Source organism: Sinocyclocheilus rhinocerous, unplaced genomic scaffold, assembly GCF_001515625.1.
Source record: "Sinocyclocheilus rhinocerous isolate Xijiao unplaced genomic scaffold, SAMN03320098_v1.1 scaffold134, whole genome shotgun sequence".
Taxonomy (NCBI): domain Eukaryota; kingdom Metazoa; phylum Chordata; class Actinopteri; order Cypriniformes; family Cyprinidae; genus Sinocyclocheilus; species Sinocyclocheilus rhinocerous.
The window spans coordinates 983620-1009074 of record NW_015631070.1 but is presented as its reverse complement, the minus strand read 5'-3'; the positions used below and the strand labels follow the sequence as shown (position 1 = coordinate 1009074).

Sequence of the window (25455 nt, the reverse complement as noted above, 5' to 3'; positions counted from 1 at the left end):
GAGTGATACAAAATTGTGAAAGGGCGTTCCTGTAGCGATACCAGTACAATATCTCACGGTTTTCAACCAATCAGATTTGAGAACCAGAACGAACTGTTGTATATATACATATATATATATATATATATATATATAAACCAACACAATGCAATATATAATTTAATGTGATTCATAAATTAGAATGGAATCAATTAAAAATATAATACAAATAAGTACATTATTGTTTTTTTTTCCTAAGTACAATGCAAAATAAACATTCGTATTTTAAGAAAATAATATATATATTCATAATTTAAAACATTTTTAACAATACAATGCAATATATAAATCAAAAGAAAAATAACTAAAATACTTCTTAAAAGTAATCAATCTTAAAAGTCATTACTGTAAATGTTAAAGAACAGAATTGGTTATGTTTCTGTCAGTTCCCATCCTTGGTGAGCACATCTTGTGTAACCTCTAGTATTATCAGCCAGACAGATTCATACACATTTATTTTCCCTGCAGGCGCATCTCGTCGCAGCTGTGCAACTGTGTTTCTCTCTTCTAAAGCATGTGTCAATACAGCAGATGTGCACACAGTAAAATAAAAAAAAAAAAGAAGTGTTTTCTGATAGACAATAATTATAAAGACATAATGATGTTTTTCATATGTAAATGCTGTAAGGAAAACATTTCTGCACTTTTTTTGTCTGCTTTTAATTTGACACACAAGCAGCTGGATTGACGATGGATTCAAAAAGTAATTTATGCAAATCCTAGGTGTTGCTAGACCCTGTTTAGGGAGGTTTCAGACGCCTGTCTTTCATCTCAGACCCCCTAAAAATCTCTGTGATAAACTCAGCTGTCAGCACCCTTAAACGTTTGGGATTCTGTGCGCTCTATTCACACATACATCCCGCTGCGGTTTTTGACATCTGACATCTAAGCATATTTCACTCTGAATCGTACCAGTCATTACAGTATGTTCAAGTTTGCTATACTGAGCATTATTCCTTGTTATCTGTCACTAGTATAGGTATACAATCAATTGTCAATTCTCATTAGATTTTTGGGTATTTCTAACTCAAATGAGCTTGTAGCAGAACAACAGTGCAGACAGTCAGGCAATGCAAACTTGAATTGGGTGCAGTGTGAACACAATCAATTGAAACCACAGTGAAATGCATGAGTCACATACCTTGCAGATGGAGTTTGCTCTCTGGGCTCTGAAGAAGAACAGAACTGACAGAGTCCAGATTATCATACGTGCTGCAGCCGAGTGGACCCGTCCGTGTCTCAGTCACCTGAAGACAGATACAGATCACATCAAACCAGGTGTGTAAAATACCTGAGTAATTTTTACCGGATTACTGTACTTTGGTATTATGTTGCAGGGATTTGTACTTCTTTTTTAATACTTAAGTGCAGTTTGAAGTTGCACTTTTACTTTCACTCAAGTATGTTTTTAGCCAAATACTTGCACATTTATTGAGTAATTTGTAGGTACTTTAAACCCCTTGTATGAAACAGGTCACTATGAACTATGCATTATTGATTCATTAGCAGCTGGATGTAAGAGCTAAAAACATCACAGCATAACATCAACAACTTCAAAACCTGCCGAGGCGCATTTCCATCTCCATCTTTATGACTCCAGAGGGTCTTACTGTGTCTTGTTTCACATTTAATATGAATTGCCCAATTGGCTTAAAAAGAAGACCTTCAGATCTTATTTTGCATAAAAAAGTACTGCATTAACTATATTTTCCTGAAACATCTTAATCTCTGAAAAATATCTGGTCAAAAGTATGGCTACACATTTCTGAATTTATGTTCCCCTTTGGGAACTCACACTGCGTCGGAAAACACTTTGGGAATGCCCCTGTGTGCCCACGCTCTGAATCACATGTGAAATCAGTCCAACGGAATGGCGAATCGTCACGGGCAGGGTGACGTAGAGACCAGAGAGCTTAAAAGCGCATCCAAAACAAGCAACGTTAGCTTCTGTGTTTTCAGCAAGCGCTCTGTGTGAAATGTGTCAGTCTTATTTACTGTTGTTTGTATTAGAGTGCACAATCACCTCTTTATGGCGAGCTACAGACATCACTTTAGACCGTGTGTTCTTCTCTTCCCGCGCTAAACTTTACGGGTGTGAATGCACGAGGTCGTTGTGTTGTTTGTTTGGGAGTGGGATCTTCCTCCGAGGAGGTTGATGTTGTTAGCATTATTGTGATGAGATTGAGGACTCGCCATCTCAATCTTTTGCATATAAAAAAACATACTGCATTTTAGATCGCTCGTTTCTCCCTGCCCTTGCTATAATAAGGGGTGGGGATGTGTGATTTGTTTTGGAGCGGAGCACGCGCAGTCAGCTCTCGAGGGGGTTAGCTGTGTTCATTCATAAATTAACCCTAAGTGTACAAGTGAAAATGCATTACCTTAGATGTTTAGCTCTGCTCCTGCTGGCGTTTCTTTTCCAGGGAAGAAAGTTTTATACAATGTAGAAACAAGTGGCTCGCGTGTTGCCAAGGGTTTGCAGCAAAATAATTCCGGGGGAAACTGTGAGCAGATGGAAGGTTCCTTTTCCCTCACTCTTTCCCCCAAACGCGTGCAAATGTATAAATGTGTTTGCAGGCTGTTATTCACGATTCTTTTATATTGCATCTTATATTATAATCAGACCGTGTTGACTTGTCTGGTTTGTTTGGCTGCATTTAATTCAGAGGAATGATGGATGCCTCCCTCACGGGCTGGAGAGCGGTCATGAGTGGCTGCTCTGCCCAGAGTATATGGGGAGGTCACCATCTCACGTGGCACGTTGCCTGGAGATGCTGGCCGTGTTTCAGGCTCTGAAACACTTTCTCCCAGACCTGAGAGGCCATCATGTGCTGGTTCATACAGACAACACAGCGGTGGTCTCTTATATCAACAGGCAGACTTCCTGTCAAGGCAGGGGCTGAGGCCCGGGGAATGGAAGCTCCACACCAAGGTGGTGGAGCAGATTAGGAAGAAGTTCGGGTGAGCCCAGGTGGACTTGATTGTGTCTCGAGAGACCTCACAATGTTCCCTGTGGTTCTCCCTCACATCACATCCGCTTGGGCTTGATGCCATGGTACAGACGTGGCCGAGGCGTCGTCTGTACGCCTTCCTCCCCCCGATTGCTCTGTTCTCGGGAGTTCTGGAGAGAGTTCGCCGAAAGAGGTTCTCCATCTCTCAGGCGTGGGTACCATCTTTTCACCCCCGTCTGGAGTTATGGAAACTCTGGGTGTGGCCCCTGAGCGGGCACAACTCATAACTTCCGGTCTCTCAACTGAGGTTGTTGAGACAATATTCCAGTCCAGAGCTCCCTCCACAAGGAAACTATACTCCTTGAAGTGGATTGTGTTCACTTCATGGTGCAGAAATCGTCAGATGGTCCCAGTTAACTGCACAGTTCGTTCAGTTCTGCAGTTCCTGCAGGAACGATTCTCCGCAGGTTTGACCCCCTCCACCTTTAGAGTGTTCGTGGCGGCCATGGCTGCTTACCACGTCCCTTTGGGTGGTCAGTCATTGGGGGTGAAACCCGTTGGTACATGTTTCTTTCGGTCTGTGAGGCCAGGATAAGTATGGTACCAGATTCTCAGGTGCGTCTGTCTTAGCTGTGTTCGCCATGATTTCACATTAGACAGGCATTTGTCAGTATGGGGCCGTTGGCATTCTCGTTCCCAAAGAGTTTTCCGACGCAGCGTGAGTTCCCGAAGGGGAACGTTCCACGTTACGTGTGTAACCATGGTTCCCCGAGGGAACGAGATGCTGCGTCTCTTTGCCATAATTCCTGCATCCCTGTGAGTGACTTGTTTCAGCTTATCAGAAGCTAACATTGCTTGTTTTGGATGCACTTTTAAGCTCTATGGTCTCTACGCCACTCCGCCCGTGATGTTTCGCCATTCCGTTGGACTGATTTCACATGTGATTCAGAGTGTGGGCACACAGGGGCATTCCCAAAGCGTTTTCTGATGCAGCATCTCGTTCCCTCTGGAAACCATGGTCACATACGTAACCTGGGATGTTTGCATTTATGTATGCATGTATGTATGCGTTTCATAGTTGAGGTATACCTATGATGAAAATTACAGGCCTCTCTCATCTTTTTAAGTGGGAGAACTTGCACAATTGGTGGCTGACTAAATACTTTTTTTCCCCACTGTATGTATGCGTTCGTTCCTTCGTTTTTTCACAAATATCTACGAATGTCCAGAGCTAGAGCTAGAATTTGAAGATTTTTATTTTTTTTGTCCCATGTTTTGGTCGCTTCATTATTGCCATATCTCCATTTGTGTTACAATCAAGAAAATAATGAAATAACAATGAAGGACTGTGATTTTTAAGAATTCAATGCTTTGCATTTCACCCTCTGCACATGAAAATGATGGTGAAAATTGAATACACTTTTTTTTTCTTTTCTTTTTTTTCTAATATCACTATATTATTTACAGCCTATGTTGGTGTTGGTTATTGCTTCATACAGTATGTTGTTGCCTTGATGTGTCAGATCATAAAGTGTGCACACCACCTTACCTCCTAGAAAACTCAATCAATATATTCTTGTAATGGCCCTGGGCAAAAATCGTAAGCCTTATTGCTTAGAAAAGTAAAAGCAGACCTCCCTTGCAAGCTGCATGATTTAAAGAATCATTCCTCAATCCTCAATCAATCTGTAGAACAAACTCTGTGGGACGACTTGTGTGCTACAGTTTTGGAAATAAATAGTATTAATAGTAATAGTGACAGTAACCTGATTAAACACTCAATGGATCCTCTGCAGTGAATGGGTGCAGTCATAATGAGGTGATACAAAATAAAAATAAAAAACATCACAGTAATCCACACCACTCAAGTCCATCAATGTCTTGTGAAGCAAATAGCTGAGTGTTTGTAAGAAACAAATCTATCATTAAGACATTTTTAAACTGTGCTTGTATCCACCCACATATTCGTTTAGAGCTGTTTTGGACTGTTTTTGCTTTTAAACTGTGCTTTATCTGTTCATATTTCTCTCCTGATTCAGACCAGATTACTTTTTCACTGGAGGAAGCAATACGTATTTTAACCGGAACCAACAGTCTGAGGCTAAAAGTTCTTAATGCTCGATTTGTTTCTCACAAACGTGCAGCTTTTGGCTTCTCAAGATGTTAATTGATGGACTAGAGTGATGTGGAGTATTTGTGGATTATAGTGATGTTTTTATCAGCTGTTTTATCTCTCATTCTGATGGCACCCATTCACTGCAGAGGATCCATTGATGAACAAGTGATGTAAAGCTACATTTCTCCAAATGTGACGAGAAAACAAACTAATCTGCATCTTGGATGTCCTGAGGTGGAGCATATTTTCATTTTTTGGGTGGACTATTCCTTTAAATGTGCAATTAGTTACTTTTCATGGTTTGCTATATGAAAACAAAATGTTTCTGCTAGATAGCATGTGAATTAATAAGGTGCACAGTAAATGCATTTTGTTAGATGGTCCTTTTTTTTAGATTCTTAATGCTCGATTTGTTTCTCACAAACGTGCAGCTTTTGGCTTCTCAAGATGTTAATTGATGGACTAGAGTGATGTGGAGTATTTGTGGATTATAGTGATGTTTTTATCAGCTGTTTTAACTCTCATTCTGATGGCACCCATTCACTGCAGATGATCCATTGATGAACAAGTGATGTAAAGCTACATTTCTCCAAATGTGATGAGGAAACAAACTAATCTGCATCTTGGATGTCCTGAGGTGGAGCATATTTTCATCTTTTGGGTGGACTATTCCTTTAAATGTGCAATTAGTTACTTTTCATGGTTTGCTATATGAAAACGAAATGTTTCTGCTAGATACCATGTGAATTAATAAGGTGCACAGTAAATGCATTTTGTTAGATGGTCCTTTTTTTTAGATGACTTTTTTTGTCTTAAACAGTGAATGCCTGACTCAGAGGTTTGAGTTTCCCAGGTGTATTTGAGGCAGCATTGTTTTCTGATGTCTTCTTTTTTTTTTTTTACAGGTGTTTTGTAGTTTGTACATTTACCTCCCTGTGTATTTATAGCCCTTGTGTTCTTCTAGTCTTGTATTCCTTGTAAGCTGATGAGTTCTTGATTTATTTTTTGTTTTGTTTTCTGGATTCTAATTTAAACTAAATATGCACTCGGAACAAGTTCTTTCTGTTTCTTCACTGTTGTTTTGTCATCTTAATGCAGCCTCCAGAGTTTGATTTACAGCAGCCTTCGACCTAAATGCAGTCTTTTGTTCTGCAGATAGTGTTACTTCTGCACACTCTCAGGGTCACTTTAATTGCAATGACATGGTAGCAGAACTGCAGCACGCGTCTGACCTTTAGTGCCTGTGGGCAGGTGAACGCAGGCGACATGTCAGAGCACATCACAATAACACACCTGAAACCTACGAGCTGTTCGCCTGTCCCTGTTAGGAAAACACCAGGGAACTGAGAACGAGAAATCACTCTATTTTAAGAATAATTGAGGTAAAAATGAAACACTGTCATTTAATTATCCTTGTGTCAATCCGGTGCATATGATCATCTGTTTTCCTTGGAACACAGCAGCCATATAATTCTGAATGTTGTACAAATACAAATGTGCTTCTTGAACAGATTAAACAAATAAAAAAATTAATCCCTTGTGAAAAAAGAGGTGCACTTAATTTTATTGATCATGTACTTGTAATGCATTTTGAATCCTTAAAGTATATAAAAACTGTTCTTGCAGATAATATAATATTAATGAAATATAAAACCACTTAAGTGCACTTAAAGAGTGTCACTTATGTTTTTCAACATTTAAAAAGTGCATGTTGTACTAATGTCAAATTACTTTGTAGGTAACTGAAAACGATAAATCACTCTATTTTAAGAATAATTGAGGTAAAAATGAAACACTGTCATTTAATTATCCTTGTGTCAATCCGGTGCATATGATCATCTGTTTTCCTTGGAACACAACAGCCATATAATTCTGAATGTTGTACAAATACAAATGTGCTTCTTGAACAGATTAAACAAATAAAAAAATAAATCCCTTATGAAAAAGAGGTGCACTTAATTTTATTGATCATGTACTTGTAATGCATTTTGAATCCTTAAAGTATATAAAAACTGTTCTTGCAGATAATATAATATTAATGAAATATAAAACCACTTAAGTGCACTTAAAGAGTGTCACTTATGTTTTTCAACATTTAAAAAGTGCATGTTGTACTAATGTCAAATTACTTTGTTGTATTTGAAATATGGTTAAAGTGTTACTGCTGAATGTACTGACAAACATTTAGGGTAAGCTAATATATTCTTTAATGTCATTGATATTGAACTTTGTATGTCATGTATTTAAATATATTTGTAATTCCACATTTCTAATGATGAATTTATTAAATTGAATACAAAATATCAAAATATAGTAACAATATAGTAATGCAATACTAAATAACACACTAGAGTTAAAATTATAATAAAGTACTTTACATGTGATTTAGTATGTTAGTCAACGCATCATAATAAGTGTACTTCTTTAGCAGGACAAAAGATTATAAACATTTAGGGTAAGCTAATATATTCTTTAATGTCATTGATATTGAACTTTGTATGTCATGTATTTAAATATATTTGTAATTCCACATTTCTAATGATGAATTTATTAAATTGAATACAAAATATCAAAATATAGTAACAATATAGTAATGCAATACTAAATAACACACTAGAGTTAAAATTATAATAAAGTACTTTACATGTGATTTAGCATGTTAGTCAACGCATCATAAAAAGTGTACTTCTTTAGCAGGACAAAAGATTATAAAAATACTCATTAAAAAGTATACTTTAAAGTAAACCTTTAGTTATGAAATTAGATATAAAGATGTACTTCAGTCCTACTTAAGTGGGTCAAAAACACTGATGTTCAGCTATTTGCATTCAATGTACATTCAAACTTCTATAATACAATTTTATTTTATTGCAATCAATATGCAATTAAGTGTCTGCAAACATTACATACGGTTTGCAGAAGTATGCTATAGTGTATTTCTTTTCCACAAGGCTTTGAGAGCTACAATAAAGATTTTCAGCAAGTACTGAATTAAATATGGATCTGTTCCTCACAAGTTATTGTATGACCTCAGCTGATTGTAACAGAGCAGCATGAACATTTAGATAAATATCTGATTTAGTGCTTTGTGGAAGAAAATGACTAATAATTCAGACTAAATTACTGGTATTTCATATTTTAGAAAACTATTTCTTAAAAATCCCTTTATGAAGCTCCGTAACACGTCACTTGGCATGGAAAGGGAATAATCTCTGGAGTCTAAAAGCTTCAGGACTCTCTCTCTCTCACACACACACACACACACACACACAAATAATCAGCGGATTAAGACATAGATTGCCAGAGTATAAAACAGAACCAAAGCCCTCGTCTAATGAAGACGGAGATTTGTGGGATTATGCACAAACGCTGAAAAGCCGCATGACTTGATGCTCATTCAAGCTCACACAGATAAACACAATAACACGCATGTAAACATCTGACTTAAAAGACTGTAAATCTGCAAGCTTTGATTCCACCTGCCGCACATGTTCTGCATTTAGGAAAGGGCCGTCTGTCCGGATGTGTTTGTGTTGATGCCGTTTCTGCTTTTATCATGTATTCATGTGAAGATCGTCAGGAAGACGGCGACAGCTCTGTGTTCCTATCAAAGCTGGGACTGTTTTGTCTTATGGGGAGATTAGAAGCTCTTGTAGCATTAAAGAACAAACTGTATCCAGAGAAATCTGTGATGAAGCAGGGCATCATGGGACTGTGCCTGTTTCTTATTACATCTGTCACCTGTCAGCCCTATAATGAAGTTCTATTTTGAGCTTCTCATAGTGACGTGAACCTCAGCTACCCGAGAGGCCAGTGATGTCTTCATTGTATTCAATGTTTTTATTTTTTGGTTAACACAGAGGGCAAACTAGAGATATATGTTAGATTTTAGTTAAAAATACTTGTCTATTCACTCTGAAAAATAAGCAGTAAATGACAGCCTCCAGCTTCTCCAAATGTATTTTCTTCTCTAACATTAGTGCAACGATCGAATGTGACACGACTGATGTTGTAAAGCAGCCAGTTATCAATGTCAATTGTGAATAAAATCAAAATATGTATATCACAGTGTCTGACGTAAAAGAAAGCTGATGTCTCACAGTATGCCTTAGCTTTAGCTGAGATCTCACAGCTGTCATATCATACAGTCTGACAAGGACTGGAAAAAATAGCACAGAGCACACTGGGCTTTACTGGAGTCATTCTCAGGATGTGATGCTGTTCATGTGCAGAGTATTTATCCATGACTTACTGCTGAAATAACTCATATTATCTGACATTTTCCACTATGTTTAGAGTGCAGTGCCTTTAAATAAAACAAATAAAGTTTTATTTGTTAAGCATTGTATTTAAATGATTTACACTTTTGTTCGAAGGTTTGGGGTTGGTTTTTGAAATAAGTCTTTTTCTGGTCACCAAGGCTGCATATTTTTAACTGAAAATGCAGTAAAAAAATACAGTAATATCGTGAAATAGTATGACATAATAAAATAACAGTTTTCTATGTGAATATACAGTATGTTCAAATGTAATTTATAAGCCGAATTTTCAGCATCATTACTCCAGTCTTCAGTTTCACATGATCCTTCTGAAATCATTCTAATATGCTGATTTGCTGCTCAAGAAACATTTTGAATTATTATTAATTTTGAAAACAGTTGTGCTGTTGAACATTTTTGTGGAAACTGCGATACATTTTTTTTTCCTTCTAAATAGCACCTAACAATAATAGATAGGCCCACTGTTTTCTTCTCTAATGTTCGAGGTACTTTTGGAGTCACGTGGTGTGTCCAAAATCGCATACGGTATGAGTAAGAAAAGGAATGAACTTTGTGACCATTATAAATATATGCATATAATGTGTAGAATAAGTCATGTTATCATTGTCATGTGACTTACAGCGACAGTCGTGTTACTCCACTGCCTTGCACAAATGTATGAATATTGCCCTGTTACTTTAGGTCTAATGTTGGGAAATCGGAATTCTTTAAAGTTCAGCCGTAACTTTAAATGATGCAACTATATTACCATCTTAGGCATTGTTTTCACTGCTCTGTTACAGCAGCGTGTCAGAGCGATGTTGTACCACACACACATGAGTGATGTCATACAGCTCTTCTGCATAATCACACAGCTGATGCTCTTTGTGCAGGTAAAAAAATAATATAATAATAATTTTTAAAAAGCCTCCATTTTAACGGCACCTGTTTTGGGAACGCACTGCTGAATAGCAACTAAAACTGGATCCTGGCTAACCAATAGATTTGTAAATAGATATCCTCTGAATTGCTCGCTGCATCATCATAAATTTGCATATGGAGTTTAAAACTAAATCAGCTGAAAGCATTTGCGAGAGGAAGACATGACCTTGAGGGGCAACTATCACACAGCTCTCTCTCTCACAGCATCAATCTAGGCTTTGTCAATCCAAACACCCAATCATAAAAGTGCACCTTTTATTAAAGCTCTTAGGCGAGATCTTAATTTTATTCTTAAACCGTTCCCAACAGGGAAAAACGAGAAACATTTGTCAGGATGAATCTGCTTCTCTGTGGGATATGAAGCTGATTGCCTTCATTTCTCATTTGATGTGTATATCACATACAGTTTTTTTCAATTGTTTACACGCAATTTTGAAAACCGGGTTCTTTTTTTCACAATATAAGCACAATTATCCAAACACCACACTCAATTTGCATAACTCCTAGATTGTGACATTGTGTGTAATGTTGTGCAAATCTGTGGAGGTGTTTTGCTCATTGGAGTAGAATTTTGCAAATTGTGTGGAAATTTTTATTTTAGTGTGTAAACAATCGTAAAAAACTGTAAAACATACAAAAATGCACATGCATTAAAAAAATAAATAAAAAAAAATCTGTAAATACAAGAAGCTGAGATTTAAGTATTCTGCCTGTGATCTCTTCGGGTCATTGCATCTAATGAGCTCCGTGTGTTGCTTGCTATATGAATTCTTTGTGTTCGCTGCATTTCAGTGCTGTTATGTTTCTTTAATGAGTTTGTTTTCTATCAGTAAAAGCCCCCCAGATCAAGACAACAAACCTACTTCAAATTAATTCAGGCAGTAATGTTTTCCAGCTCTAATAGGAAATATATAAAAATAAAACTGGACTGACCTTAAGATCAGCTGTAAGGTTCCCATTTTATTATTGGTTTTGTGTATAATTTTACAAATGAAACTGTCTAAAAACATCAATAATGTCACATGGAGACTGAAGTCTAAAGCAATAGTTCACCCAAGCATTCTGCCATCACTTATTTACCCTCATTTCAAACACATACAACATTCTTTTCTGTGAAGCACACAAGCAGATGTTTAGGAGAATGTTAGGAGAATGCTTATGGCAAACCAGTTTAGCTTAAAATGCTCCCAACTTTACTTCTGTCAGGACCACTGTCATCAAAGATGACTGACAATTAGCATACAGTCTGGATTGGCGGCATGGTTCTGTACTGTGCAAGAACTCCCTGCGCATCCATGCAGTCTAGCATGGATAAGAGCAGGGAGAGCAGCAATACCCCTCCCCGATAAGAGCAGGAGAGTAACAATAACCTCCCAGTGTAACAGAACAGAACATAAATGTATACATAAATATATTGCAGATATCATTAGGTTAAAAAATGTAATGTATCATTTTGAAATTAGTCTGATTCAAGGAGAATCAGAAGACAAGGAGGAGTCGGGGATGGAGGTGTGTAATTAGCTATTGAGCAACGTGAAGCTGGTGATAGTATTGAAAGACCTTATATATGAGTGCTGTGATAGGTGTCGCATCCCTATAGGTAGACGTGGATCAGCTGAGAGTCAGCTGAAGCGAGCTTGACTAACCTGACCTGCCAGAACTGACGCTATGCTATGATTTGCTGTAATTACATTGCTACTAGTAAGAATTGAACTACAAAAGACAAAAAAAAAATGAAATTGTAATTATTACAAGAACTGAATTAGAAATCTCTCCAATTGTGGTTATTACAAGAATTTAATTAGAAAGCTCTCCAAATGTAATTATTAGTAGTTAGAGAAGAATTAGAAAGCTCTGTAATTATTACAAGAATTGAATAAGAAAACTCTCTTTTTATAATTATTACAAATAAGAATTGAATTAGAAAGCTCTTTAATTGTAATTGCTAATAGTAATAATTGAATTAGAAAGCTCTCTGATTATAATTATTACACAAATTGAATTAAAAAGCTCTCCAATTGTAGTTATTTCAAGTAAGAATTAAATTAGAAAGCTCTCTAATTGTAATTATAACATGTAAGAATTGAATTAGAATGCGATCTAAATCAAAATTATTACAAGTAAGAACTGAATTAGAAAGCTCCCCAATTATAATTATTACAATAAATGCTCTCTAACTGTAATTATTACAAGTTAAAACTGAATTATAAAGTTATCTAATTGTATTTATTTTGTAGTTATTTATTTCTTAACTAGTTGTTTATTAGCATGCATATTACTAGAATATTAGCCATTTATTAGTAGTAATTAAGCACATATTAATGCCTTATTCTACATGACCTTATTCTACATCCCTAATCCTACCCAATACCCTATTGTATAAGGTCAGACCTGACACCTAAAATAATGCAGTTTCTGTAATTCCATTTGATGTTAGTGTTTTTATGATATTGTGCTATGATTGACTAAATGTTCCTGTTGGAAGAGAACATGTGTTAGTGTTTTGGAATAATGATTTGATTTTGAGTCATGTTTGCAGTGTTTTGGTAGATGCAGTGTATTGTGTTAAGGTATTATTGTAATTTGAAAATTAGTGTTGAAGTTTAGTTTGCAATGTGTGATTTTGAGCATGAAATTAACTGTTTTGTCAGTTGTGTGTTGTAGGTGTGTTGGTGCGTTAAGAGTTTAGGAAAATTGTATTATTGTAATTTGAAAATTAGTGTTGAAGTTTAGTTTGCAATGTGTGATTTTGAGCATGAAATTAACTGTTTTGTCAGTTGTGTGTTGTAGGTGTGTTGGTGCGTTAAGAGTTTAGGAAAATTGTTAGAAGTATTGAAAAAAATGTCATAGCGATCGTAAAAAACTGTAAGTGCAAACTGAATTTGAAACTGTACTAAATGAAAATGCACCATGTTTAAATGTATATTAAATGCAATTAGCTGAACCTTAGAGTGTTTTTTTTTACTTAAGTGCATCTTTATATGTAATTTCATAATTCTATTATCTTTGAAATATGATAAACTAAAATAAGCTTCTATTCTGTTCTATTGAAAATTGTATGTCATGAATTTAAATATATTTCAAATTGCACATTTGTAATAACGAAGTTCCAATTTAGTACATTTAAAATATATTAAATTTAAATGTAATATCAAATAACACACTATAGTTAAAATTATAATTAAGTACTTTCCATGTGCTTTAGTGTTTTGATGTCAACACATCAAAATAAGTGTACTTCTTTAAAGCACGACAACATTTTGAACTGAATTACTTAAAATGCAAGTTTACATTATTTTAAAGTGCACTTTTTGAAAGGATATTTAAGTACACTACAACTGCACATTCAGTACAATTAAACACATTTTTTTTTTTCACAAGGGATACCACTTTAATAGAGACACACAAACATAGACAAAGCACGCTGATGAAACATTTGTGAGCATAAATGCACATGGAGATTTGCACTAGTTTGTCAGGTCAGTCGTTCTTAGGCCTGTGTCTATATTTAAGTGCAGCACAAGTGCTGCGTCTGCTGCTTGCTGTCATCCTGACTCAGCAGCTATTGTCAATTCCGTTTAATTTTGTCATGCTTGACTTCCTGCTACCTCGAGCCCTGTCTGCCAGGAGCTCTTCAGCGGCCTGTCAACTCCAACAAGAAAAAGCTCCACGGACAGATGGACGGTGGGCGGATAATGGAGGATGTTTCTTTCTTTCTGACTTTATTCCTCTCCGTCGCTCTTTTTTGCTTACCTTGATGGAGTTGCTGGAGATCTGTATTTCATGGAGTTTGCGCATGGTGCCATCGCGGTCGATGAAGTATGAGGAGGCGAGCTGGTGCAGTGCCTCGACTCCTTGGGTGGCGTTGACCATCTTCCGGTCCAGCTTGTTCTTGGCCATGTACATGGTGAGAGCTTCCTCACCTAATGGCACAGAGCAATATGGTTAGTTAACGCAAGACTTCACTTCCTGTCTTTCAGATGCCAAGAGTTAAAATATCACACTCTCAAACACCCATTCACTTTAAAGAATGATGCTGTCATCATTTACTCGCTCTCGTGTCATTCTGTGACTCCCTTTCTTCTCATTCAACTCAAATATGACATCAAAGACACTCGTGTCTTATTGAGTGCATCATCACTGACGGCAAACCTGACAGAAAACACATTTATGTTTATTTTATATCACTTTATATATGTGCATCTATAGATTTAATTTACAATCTATATTTTTAAAGAGTTTTTTTCTCCATTTCAGAAACACTTACATAAACCAAACTTTACAGTCGTATTCCTATCTATATTCTGAAGGGTTTTACTCAGGGGTTTGTTCATACATCATTTGCTTAATTTTAATTATTGCACTTTATCCATTTGTGTCTGTAGATTTTAATCTCATAGCATTTTTTTAAGCTGTGAGTTTTTTGTCCACTTCATCAGCTCTTACATTCTTCATCAGCTCTTTTCATTCTTTTCAAAACTTTTCAGTTTAATTCCTATCTATATTCTGAATGTTTTTATAGTAGGAGTTGTTCTTATACTCTATAATTTGCCTGATTTTAATAAGCATTTTACTTCCTAAAAACATGTTTGTTTGTTTGTTTGTTTGTTTATTTATTTATTTATTTATTTATTAATGTATCTATCTATCTATCTATCTATCTATCTATGTATCTATCTATCTATCCCCTGTCTGTTAATGTTTTTTTGTGAGGATAAAGTGAGTGACGAAAATAATCAAAAAATCCGCTTTAAAAACCTTAAACTCTGCTTTGTCAACAAACAAAACAGCACTTGATTTTTTTTTTTTTCCAGTATTCAGATTTGTTTTCTGGAAATGTATGCAAATGTGTGCATATTTAGACAATACCTAATTTGCATATTCAAACATACAATTTCCGGAAACATTGTAATACAAAATTCGAGCCCTCTTTGCCCCTATAAGGGCCCTATTTCACCGATCTAAGCACATGGTCTGAAGCGCATGGCGCAGGTGCACTTAGGCCGAATCCACTTTTGCTAGTTTAACAACGGAAAAAATGGTCGGCGCATGGTCCAAAAGGGTTGTACCTATTCTCTTATTAAACCATGGGTGTGTTTTGGGCATAACGTGCAATAAACCAATCAGTGGCTCATCTCCCATTCCCTCACCATGGCGGATTTGCTATTTACATGGCAAAATTTGGAAGAGCAAAGACTGAACGCATCTCCAGAGAGGAAACGGATCTGCTCGTGCACGAGATTAAAGCATACACAATAATAATCTTTTACATTGCAACCCTTTCATTTTTAATATCTGGCATGTTTGTGTGCTGCTGCACGTCCCTGTGTGTGTAATAAGCAGAGTTTATGCACGTTTTGCACCTGCGGTGCATAATACGAACGTGCCCATTGAATAAAAAAAAATACTTCGCCATTCACTTTAGACCAGGTTTTAGTTGGACAATGGCGCAATTGTTTTCATTTGCCTCAAAATAGCAATGCGCCAACAATGCACCTGAACACACCTCAGACCAGCACGCCCATGCACAAAAAGATGGGCGCAAGTGCATTTGCTATTTAAACAACGTGGCACTGTACATGAAAATGATAACTGCACCGGGCTGAAACTAGCAAAAAACACTTGCCTGGCATTGCATTGCGCCGGGTGTATGATAGGGCCCAGTGTATTTCTAAGTAGAACAACTTAAATAGTATTTTCGGTAACACTTTACTTAAAGCCTTTATGTATAATGCATTGTATAGGGTTATTAAAGGGTATAATGCATTGTAATTATTTATAATATGTAAACCAAATTTGAAATGCATAGTGTAACAATGAATTGATAAGTGTTATAATGTTTTAACTGTGGTTACAATTATGAATGAGATTGTACAATGCATTATAAGGTGCATTATAAGGCATAATTATAATGCATTATACATAAAGGTTTTAAAGCAAAGTGTTACTGTATTTTCTTGTGAAACATACTCCAAAATAGTTGTTTTATTTATAAGTTTGAAAGAAAAAGAAAAAAAAAACATTTTACAGTGTACTGTTATGGTGCATTTTGGACAATGGGCAATGTATTGTCCTGTCGTCATTCGGGTCTGAATGACATGAGGATGATTAAATGATTTCCACTATTGCTTTACAGGAAAACGATGCTGAGATGCCACAGCAACAGCACATTTCAAGACCTGTTGTCATGCTGTATAAAGTCGTCCCATTGAGCTTGCTAGCATTCATACAGGCATCATTTTGAGTGCTGTGGTTCATGCAGCCAACATGTCATTTTATCAACATGTTTCTTCAGCGTGGACCTCCTAGTGTGTAAGAAGTGCCAAACACACTGACATGATGGAGACTCGGTGTGCATTGGTGACTCACTTCACACACTGTCACAGAGAAAATTTTGCTTACAGTGTCAAACTGACATGACCAGAGTATCTCTCTCGCTTTCAGCCACACCACTCGATGGCAAAGATTTCTTCTCCACTAGAGTCGAGTGGGAAAAGCAGCTATGATTGATTTTTGCAAAGCGCCACTGACCTTTTCCTAAATAACTCATTCACTGGGACACCAGAGGAATATCTGTTCAGACAGTAGCCGTAAAATCCAGCTGGCAAAAAAACACCAGCTATGTGTTGACACAGACATACACAGGGAACAAAACACTCTCTCTCTCATTCTCTATGCATCAGCTCTTTCTCTCATTCTATCTTTAGAATTAACCACTCCAAAGCTTTACTGGAGCTTTGCTCCAAACCCTAGTGTGCGCCCTTCTCAGACAGCATTCATAACTGCTAGATAACATTACTAATATAAAACACTACACTCACACTCAAACACTACACTCAAAATGGGGGTTTTGCAGCAATGCCACAGACGCAGCCTCAGTCATCAATTCTTGAAAGAACCTTATTTTCTTAGTGTGAAGAACATTTTCACTGTTAATTTACAGTGAAGTAGCATGAAACAACCATGAAATGCAATACATTTACAAATACAAAAGAAGAAAATAAAGTAAAAACCATCAAAACAAAACAAAAATATATAGGCCTACTCACATATCCACACTATACTTTACAGTATAAAAAGGTGGTTTTTGATTCGTTCATGGCACTACTGGAGCTCACTCCTTCATCCAGTCTACTGAGAGACAAAGTCACAGTGTTTTGGACGCTATCATTGACAGCTAAGCATGGTAAGTATGTTAAATATATTCACATCTGTAAAAAAATATATATACTACTTGTATATATACATATTTAACATGTCAAACATTTAAACCAGAAAAATAATGATATAAAACATACAATTGTTTACAAATAAACACAGTGTATATGCGTAACAGACTCCCCTCTAAAGCACAAATGGTTTGGTCGGCCTCAATGTCAGCAGGTCAACACACGTCAACACTTGCAAATGTGACGGACCGTAGAACAACCATATTTGGTTCCTCAAAGAACCTTTCAGTGAACAGTTCTGAAAGAACCATTTTGTCTTAGTCTGTCAACGTTTTATTAATCTAAAGAACCTAGGCAACACACACAGCTATGAAATAGCATACTATTATACAGTATAGCGTGTGCTGTGCATAGTATGCAAGACAGTATGGATGAAATAGCTGGATGACCTACATATTACAGCTGGCAAACTGTGTGCTATAAACCAGAGCACAGTGTGTGTGATAACTCAAAAAAATGGTTATTTAAAGGTTATTTATATGTAGTAACGGTTCTATTTAGAACCATAGCATCCTGAAGAACCCTTTTATGCTGAAATGGTTCTTTGTGTAAGAGTTTAGGGTTCTTTATTCCTGCCCTTTTTGTTTTTTAAATCTGTAACTGTCAAAGCTCCTCATTACTGATTTTCTGGAGCTCAGTGATCCAACTACAGACTGTCAATACACTCTAAACAGGTAAATGATTTCATTCTTTAATTTAAATACAAATTTAACTTTAAAATTGTAACTGGTTTCCAAACAAACATGTTCTTTTCTCTTTTTAGTTTTTTGGTCATATCTAAGTGTGAGCAGCTCTGTTCAGCTGAGAATACTTCTCTCCTCTTCTCCACTAAGTAAGTAACAGAGACATTGAATTTATAATACATAATGTTAGAATTTTTTTTTAATTTAATTTAACACTAGAACTCTCTATTCTATCTTCTTGTTTTCTTTTTTAATTATTATAAGAAAAATAATAATAATTGACCCTCTAACACTAGCTCTGTCTATTCTATTTCTTTTCTATCTACTTTTTATTCTGTTTATTTATTATAAAAAAAATAAAAATAAATAAAAAAAACCTTGCTATGTGTACTGCGTTAGACTAACCGGGACTTGTCACAACACTTATATATTGTTGCTCTTTTGTCGTGTTGATTGCTTCTATTACCCTCATTTGTAAGTCGCTTTGGATAAAAGTGTCTCCTAAATGATTAAATGTAAATGTAATGTAATGTAATTATTACTTGGGTTTATGCATAGACATACCTAGTCACAAAACAATATTAAAGCTATCCCATGACTTTATATCACTTTTTTTTCCTTTTAACATTGTGAAGGGCTCATATTCTGTCCATTTTTGCTTTTGGCCTTCATAGACATTATTGTTTTTGCATAAACAAATGGACACACTGTAACTCTAATCTCAATTGTGTATTTCGGATGCATCACATCCAACAACCTCATCCACTGCAGAGAGAAACTGCCACTCAGTCACACCAAAATGATGGACTTACAGGCATCATTGAGGATTGTGAAGATATTTCACTGGAATTTAGTCTTCATCACATATGTTTTACTTCATGTATTTATGTTAAATGTCAACTGTTGTTAAGTGCACTGACATTTTTGCTACAATTTCACATCAATAAAAAAGTACCTAATTCACACAATATGTTGTTGCTGCTTTTATTGTTGTTTTAATGTAAACTCAATTGTGCATTTCAGATGATGTCACAACCTCGTCATCTGCAGAGAGAAACTGCCACTCAATCACACCAAAATACAGATAATGATTGACTTACAGGGCATCATAGAGAATTGTGAAAATACAGTATTTCACTGGAACTTGGTCTTCATTACACTATTTTCTGTTTCTGTTTTTGTTTTACTTCAAGTATTTATGTTCAGTGTCAATTGACATTTATTAATGTATTCTGCTAATAACGGTTGTTAGATTTTTCCTACAATCTCACATGTCGTTAAATAAAATAAAAGTACCTAATTAACACAACATGCTGTTGTTGTTGTTGTTTTTATGAAAACTTTAATAGAAGCTATAAGATATTATAAGACCAGGCAAATAGAGGGGTAAAAATACAATAGTAATAAATAACTTATTAAAATAATATTAATAAAACTAATATTAAAGGTCACATATTTTACAGCTTTCTGGAGTTTTATTTTAGGTTTTGATGTCCTTAAGAATATATATTTGTGGTATAAGTACCAAAAACCATTTCAATATATTTTTACAGCCCCTCTCTCAGGAGCTCTGCTGAGAACAAGTCGATTTTGGCCTGTCTGATTAATATTCATGAGCCTCTCTTCTGATTGGCCTGTTGTGTTCTACGTGATGCACGGCCAGGCCAACCACAGGTAACTAGGGTCAGCCGACGTCACAGCGCTAGCTGGAGGCAGCAAAACAAAGGGGAAACTGGAGGCAGCCCATTCAAACCAGCGCAGATTCGGCTACATAAGGAGCTTAAAATATCATCTTGTGATGTTGGGTGCCAGAATCGACGTAATACAGCCTCAAATTAGAAATTTGATCGCATATCTGCTGCCACTGCCAGACAAAAAACCGACGACAGCTGTGGTTAAACGCGATAAAACGAGCAGACTGGACAGAAATGATCATCAAAAATGCTTGCGTTTGCAGCGCACACGTCTTATCAGAAAAGGTTCAATAAAGTATTGTCTTTTGTTGTTATGGGAAATCTACAGATTTCTTGCCATATGTCTATGTTTCTTGCATCTCACGACTATGTCGTGTATGAAATAATGTCTGTGCATGTGTATAAAACAACAAACTGACAATTTATATATAATCATTTGTAATTGTATATACATTGTTGTGATTAATTGTGGCTGGAACAATAATGTAGCTGTAAAAATAGTTGCCTGCTGAAATTGAAATGTATATACATCTTCATCATGACTAGATAGACACGGTGAGTTTGTCTTTACTAAACACGTTAGATGTGATATACCTCATAGTAACAATCCTGTCAGATCGTCCATCCTTTGAGGGAGAGTGTAACGTTACAGGTCGGCCGATCTGGTTTTGTGGTTAAAGTTAAACTTTTCGACATGTTTCCGTGTTGTTGTTGCTCAGTCAACAATGGCTGAAACTTATATGGTACTTAAATAGCCCCTAGACCTCAGTTATCGTGAAAAAAGCCAGGAAATTTCAGTCTTGACAAAATGGGACCTTCAGTGATATAAACATTTACTAACATATACTAACATGAATGAAAATCAACTATAATTAAAAAAAGGTTATTTATAGCACCCTCTACCGCACGCATTATGATAGACCTATAGAAAAAAATATAAATAAACTATCATTAAAAAGGTTATTTTTAGCCCCTTGAAGGATCTATATAGTACTTTTAAAGCTTGGTTCTTTATGGAACCCTTTAAAAAGGGTTCTATTTAGCACCAAAAAGGGTTCTGCTATTGTTACAAGCTGAATAACCCTTTTCTGGTACTGTTTAGAACCATTTTTCTTAAGAGCTAAAAGACAATGTTATTGACTTGACCTTCCATTTTTAACATATTTTTGTCAGTACTTTTTAAACAAGATTTAATGTAAAAATGCAAATGAACAATTTGCATTTCTGAGATGATACGTGGACATAGTAATGAGATAATGTCACAAAAATGGGTAACACTTAATTTTACAGTGTCCTTGTTACATGTATTTAGTACAGTAATAACAGTACATTTTGTATAATTACAAGAAACAAACTATAAACCCAACCCTATAGTAAGTACATCTTGTTAATTAATATTACTCAGTGCTTAATTGTATAATTACACTGTGTCAAGGGCACCTTAAATAAAGTGTAGCCCAAAAATGTAGCATGCTACTATTTGAAATGTGTATCATGTTGCGTAATGAAGGTCATAGCAAGTGTACTTCGGTGAACAAAAAACGCTGATTATAAGCAAACTTGTATTTTACTCCACATTGTGATATAACACTTTTGACTAAACATTTATGTGTGTTGCGTATTTCAACAATCAACTGTAAAACTACTGAAATCTGAAAGTCTCCCATTTCATGTGAGCATTACGAGAGCTGTTTCCTATTCAGAGCATTCCCAATCATTCACTTTGTGCAGTCTTATGCTAGAAGTGTTGAATCAGCACATCATCTCTTGATCTTCACTAACCGCTGGCCAATCAGCTGTGAGCTTCAGGCTACACTTCAGCAACAGAAACTCGGAAATAAAAAGATTGAACAAAAAACTGTTGGTATAAAAATGGACTTTACTTGGGTTCCCTTGTGGAAAATGCCAGCATACTTTTTTTTTTTTAAAGCACTTATAGAAATAATATATTTGAATATACGTAAGTGCATAGTGAATGTAATCTTTTCAGACACTTAAATGTATAAAATAAAAAAAATGTGTTATAGTTTAAATTTATATTAAATGCAATTAGCTTTAACTTTACAGTGCTTTATTTGAGCCATTTAAGTAGGACTTAAGTACATCATTATATGTAATCTATTGTTTTTGAAATATGGTTAAAGTACTGCTGAATGTACTGCAAAAAATTATGATAAACTAAACTAAAATGTAATTTATATCGAAATTTCTATGTCATGTATTTAAATATATTTGTAATTACACATTTGGAATGATGACGTTGCAATTTAGAACATTTAAAATATATTAACTTTGCATGTGCTTTAGTATGTTAGTCAACACATGTATTATATTTCAAATGTACTAAATAAATGTTATTCTTTAAAGCACAACAAAACATTGCATACTAATTTGAAATGCACTTTAAAGTAAAACTTTTAATTTGACATTATCACAAAGTGGTTTTAAAAATATACTTAAGTGTCTTAAAAACATGCTATTCTTTAAAACATGCCTCTCTTTAAGTCACTTAAGCGGCCATTTATTTCATTGATATTATATTATCTGCAAGTGTTGCTTTTGAAAATATACTTTTTAATTTGCACATTCAATATAGATAAGCAGTTACTTGTAAACATATGAACTTATAAATGTCTATCTTAAATGCAATTTGGATTAAAACATCTAACATATGCATATTAATAAATGTAAAGACAAAATACATTTTGAACTGAAACACATAATAAGCTTGTACATCAATCTTTGATATAATGGCCAGAAACTGGGCATGTTGTGACACAAAGGTACGGTGGCCGAGAGAGCGCTGTAAATGCACGCAACACAACCAAATATAAAATCACGCTGCAAATGTTCACAGCACAAACAGATTGAGAAATGTGCTGCAAATGCTCACAACACAACCAAATACAGATACGTGCAAGTGGCACAGACCACAAAAGGAGGACCCCAACAATGCCAAAATTACCCCCAACAAAATGAAAATTAACCATGTTTTTTTTTTTTTTATTACCATCTGTGTATTGATAACCACAGTTGTACAAATACCATGGTTAAACTATGGTTAGTGTAATAAATCCATGGTTAATTTGTGGTTACCATGGTTTAACTATAGCAACCTTTTTTTTTTTATTATATAATAAATGTATTTATTGATTCGTTAATTTTAATAGTAAATCTGTATGGTTAGTTTATTGTAAGGGAAGTTACTACTGTAGCTTACATAACCTTTCACAGTTACAGCAATTGTGTATTTCGTCAGCTTATTTAGGCTAATAATATCCAAAAAAAGCTAAGGAATCGTATGATCAGGATATTAAAATAAGCAAAAATCTCACCGTTCAGAGCAAACATTGATAAATATGTCCCAGGCATATTTGTCACTTTGCGGTTCTCTTAAACATTTCTGATGTGGTCTGTGCCGAGCCTATTTGCAGCACGTTTCTTTATTTGTTTGTGTTGTGCGTATTTGCAGCTCTTTTCTGTTTTTGTAGCACATTTCTTTATTTGTTTTTTGTGTGTATTTGCAGGGCATTTCTGTTTTTGCAGCCTGTTTCTTTATTTGTTTGAGTTGTGCGTATTTGTAGCTCGTTTCTGTTTTTGCAGCGTGTTTCTTTATTTGTTTGTGTTGTGCGTATTTGCAGCGCGTTTCTATTTTTGCAGCGTTTCTTTGTTGTGTGTATTTGCAGTGCGTTTCTGTTTTTGCAGCACATTTCTTTATATGTTTGTGTTGTGTGTATTTGCAGAGCGTTTTTGTTTTTGCATCGTGTTTCTTTGTGTTGCGCGTATTCGCAGCGCGTTTCTTTATTTGTTTGTGCTGTGCGTATTTGCAGTGTGTTTCTGTTTTTGCAACGTGTTTCTTTATTTGTTTGAGTTGTGTGTATTTGCAGTGCGCTTCTGTTTTTGCAGCACATTTGTTTCTTTGTTTCTGTTGTGTGCATTTGCAGCGCGTTTTTGTTTTTGCAGCGCGTTTCTTTATTTGTTTGTGTTGTGTGTATTTGCAGCGCGTATCTGTTTTTGCAGCGTGTTTCTTTGTGTTGTGCGTATTTGCAGCGCGTTTCTGTTTTTGCAGCGCGTTTCTTTATTTGTTTGTGTTGTGCATATTTGCAGCGCGTTTCTGTATTGACAGCACATTTCTTTTTGTTTTTGTTGTGCGTATTTGCAGCACATATCTTTATTTGTTTGTGTTGTGCGTATTTGCAGCGCATTTCTGTTTTTGCACCACATTTCTTTATTTGTTTGTGTTGTGCGTATTTGCAGCACATTTCTTTATTTGTTTGAGTTGTGCGTATTTGCAGCACATTTCTGTTTTTGCAGTGTTTCTTTGTTTGTGTTGTTCGTATTTGCAGCGTGTTTCTTTATTTGTTTGTGTTGTGTGTAATTTCAGTGCGTTTTTGCAGTGCATTTCTTTATTTGTTTGTGTTGTGCGTATTTGCAGCACATTTCTTTATTTGGTTGTGTTGTGAGCATTTGTAGCGTGTGTGTTGTCAAATTGATGAAGATGTTTTCTTAATTTGCAGGTGTTTTTTTTTTTTTCATTTGCAGCGCGTTGATCTCTCTCTGGCCAATGAACAAAAGACACTTATAGTGTGCATTTACATGCTCTGCTTATGATTAATAACCTAACAACATGTAAGGTCATCTAAAGGTCACGTGCCATCAGTTAAAGGTCATAAATTGTTAAAGTGAAAACCAACTAGTGCCTTAATTTAAATGCATTTACTGGCATTCTAGCTGCTTTTCTTTTCAAGATTTCTTGATTTCTGATATCAGTATGTATCAACATACTGCATGTGTGCACATAACCGCATTTATCGACCATAATCTGAGGTTTTATGTTTCGCAACATGCCACACGCAGTTCAGAAGCCGCAGGGGCTGCATATGAAGACAGATCACCAGGTTTTGTAACGGATTTCATGTCACATATGTACGGGAACCTTAACTCTTGAACCGCCAGGGGTCGCTGTAAACCTAAAACCGCCAGCGGGTAAATTTTACCCACGCACATACCAGCTGTTTTTATATGGCTAAATAACCTATTTCACTGTATTATGCCACTGTCTTCACAAAGAAGTGTCTAGAGTCATGAAATGATTATGTCTAGTTATTAACTATATTTTTGTCCTGTTGTTTTATGTCCAAGGCTCTTTTTTTTATGCAGGCCACTAATCACTTTTCATAACGATCAATAGAAGCTAAACGAGCCTGCACTGACAACGAGAATTAGAAGGAAGTAAATATATTTGGGTGGTGTAATATTATACACATATTACAATATCATTAATCAATATATTAATATATGATAATATAATCATATTAGATAATATATATAACTATGTTATTTAAATTACTAAAATAGCCTATAGATAATAATGAGCAATAATAATTCACCACACTGCATGATGCAATGAAAAATTCAAGCGCACAGCTTCACCAAATTAATTATTAATTTGTTTAGTTATATCATTTAAATTTTGAATGAGAAAACAAAACCAATATTTTTTTGGTTTTATTCATTAGATCATAATTTTTTTTTTTTTTTT

The 25455-nt window shown here is 35.4% G+C and overlaps 1 protein-coding gene across 1 annotated transcript in view; it reads right to left on the bottom strand.

Moving 5' to 3' along the window:
• Positions 1 to 25455, bottom strand: part of brinp1 (bone morphogenetic protein/retinoic acid inducible neural-specific 1) — a 187018-nt gene that overhangs the window by 65012 nt on the left and 96551 nt on the right. The window contains exons 4-5 of the mRNA XM_016554261.1: positions 14061 to 14230; positions 1181 to 1286 (exon numbers count right to left, since the gene is read on the bottom strand). Coding sequence (XP_016409747.1) covers positions 1181 to 1286; positions 14061 to 14230 — 276 coding nt within the window. The remainder of the gene's footprint in view (positions 1 to 1180; positions 1287 to 14060; positions 14231 to 25455) is intronic.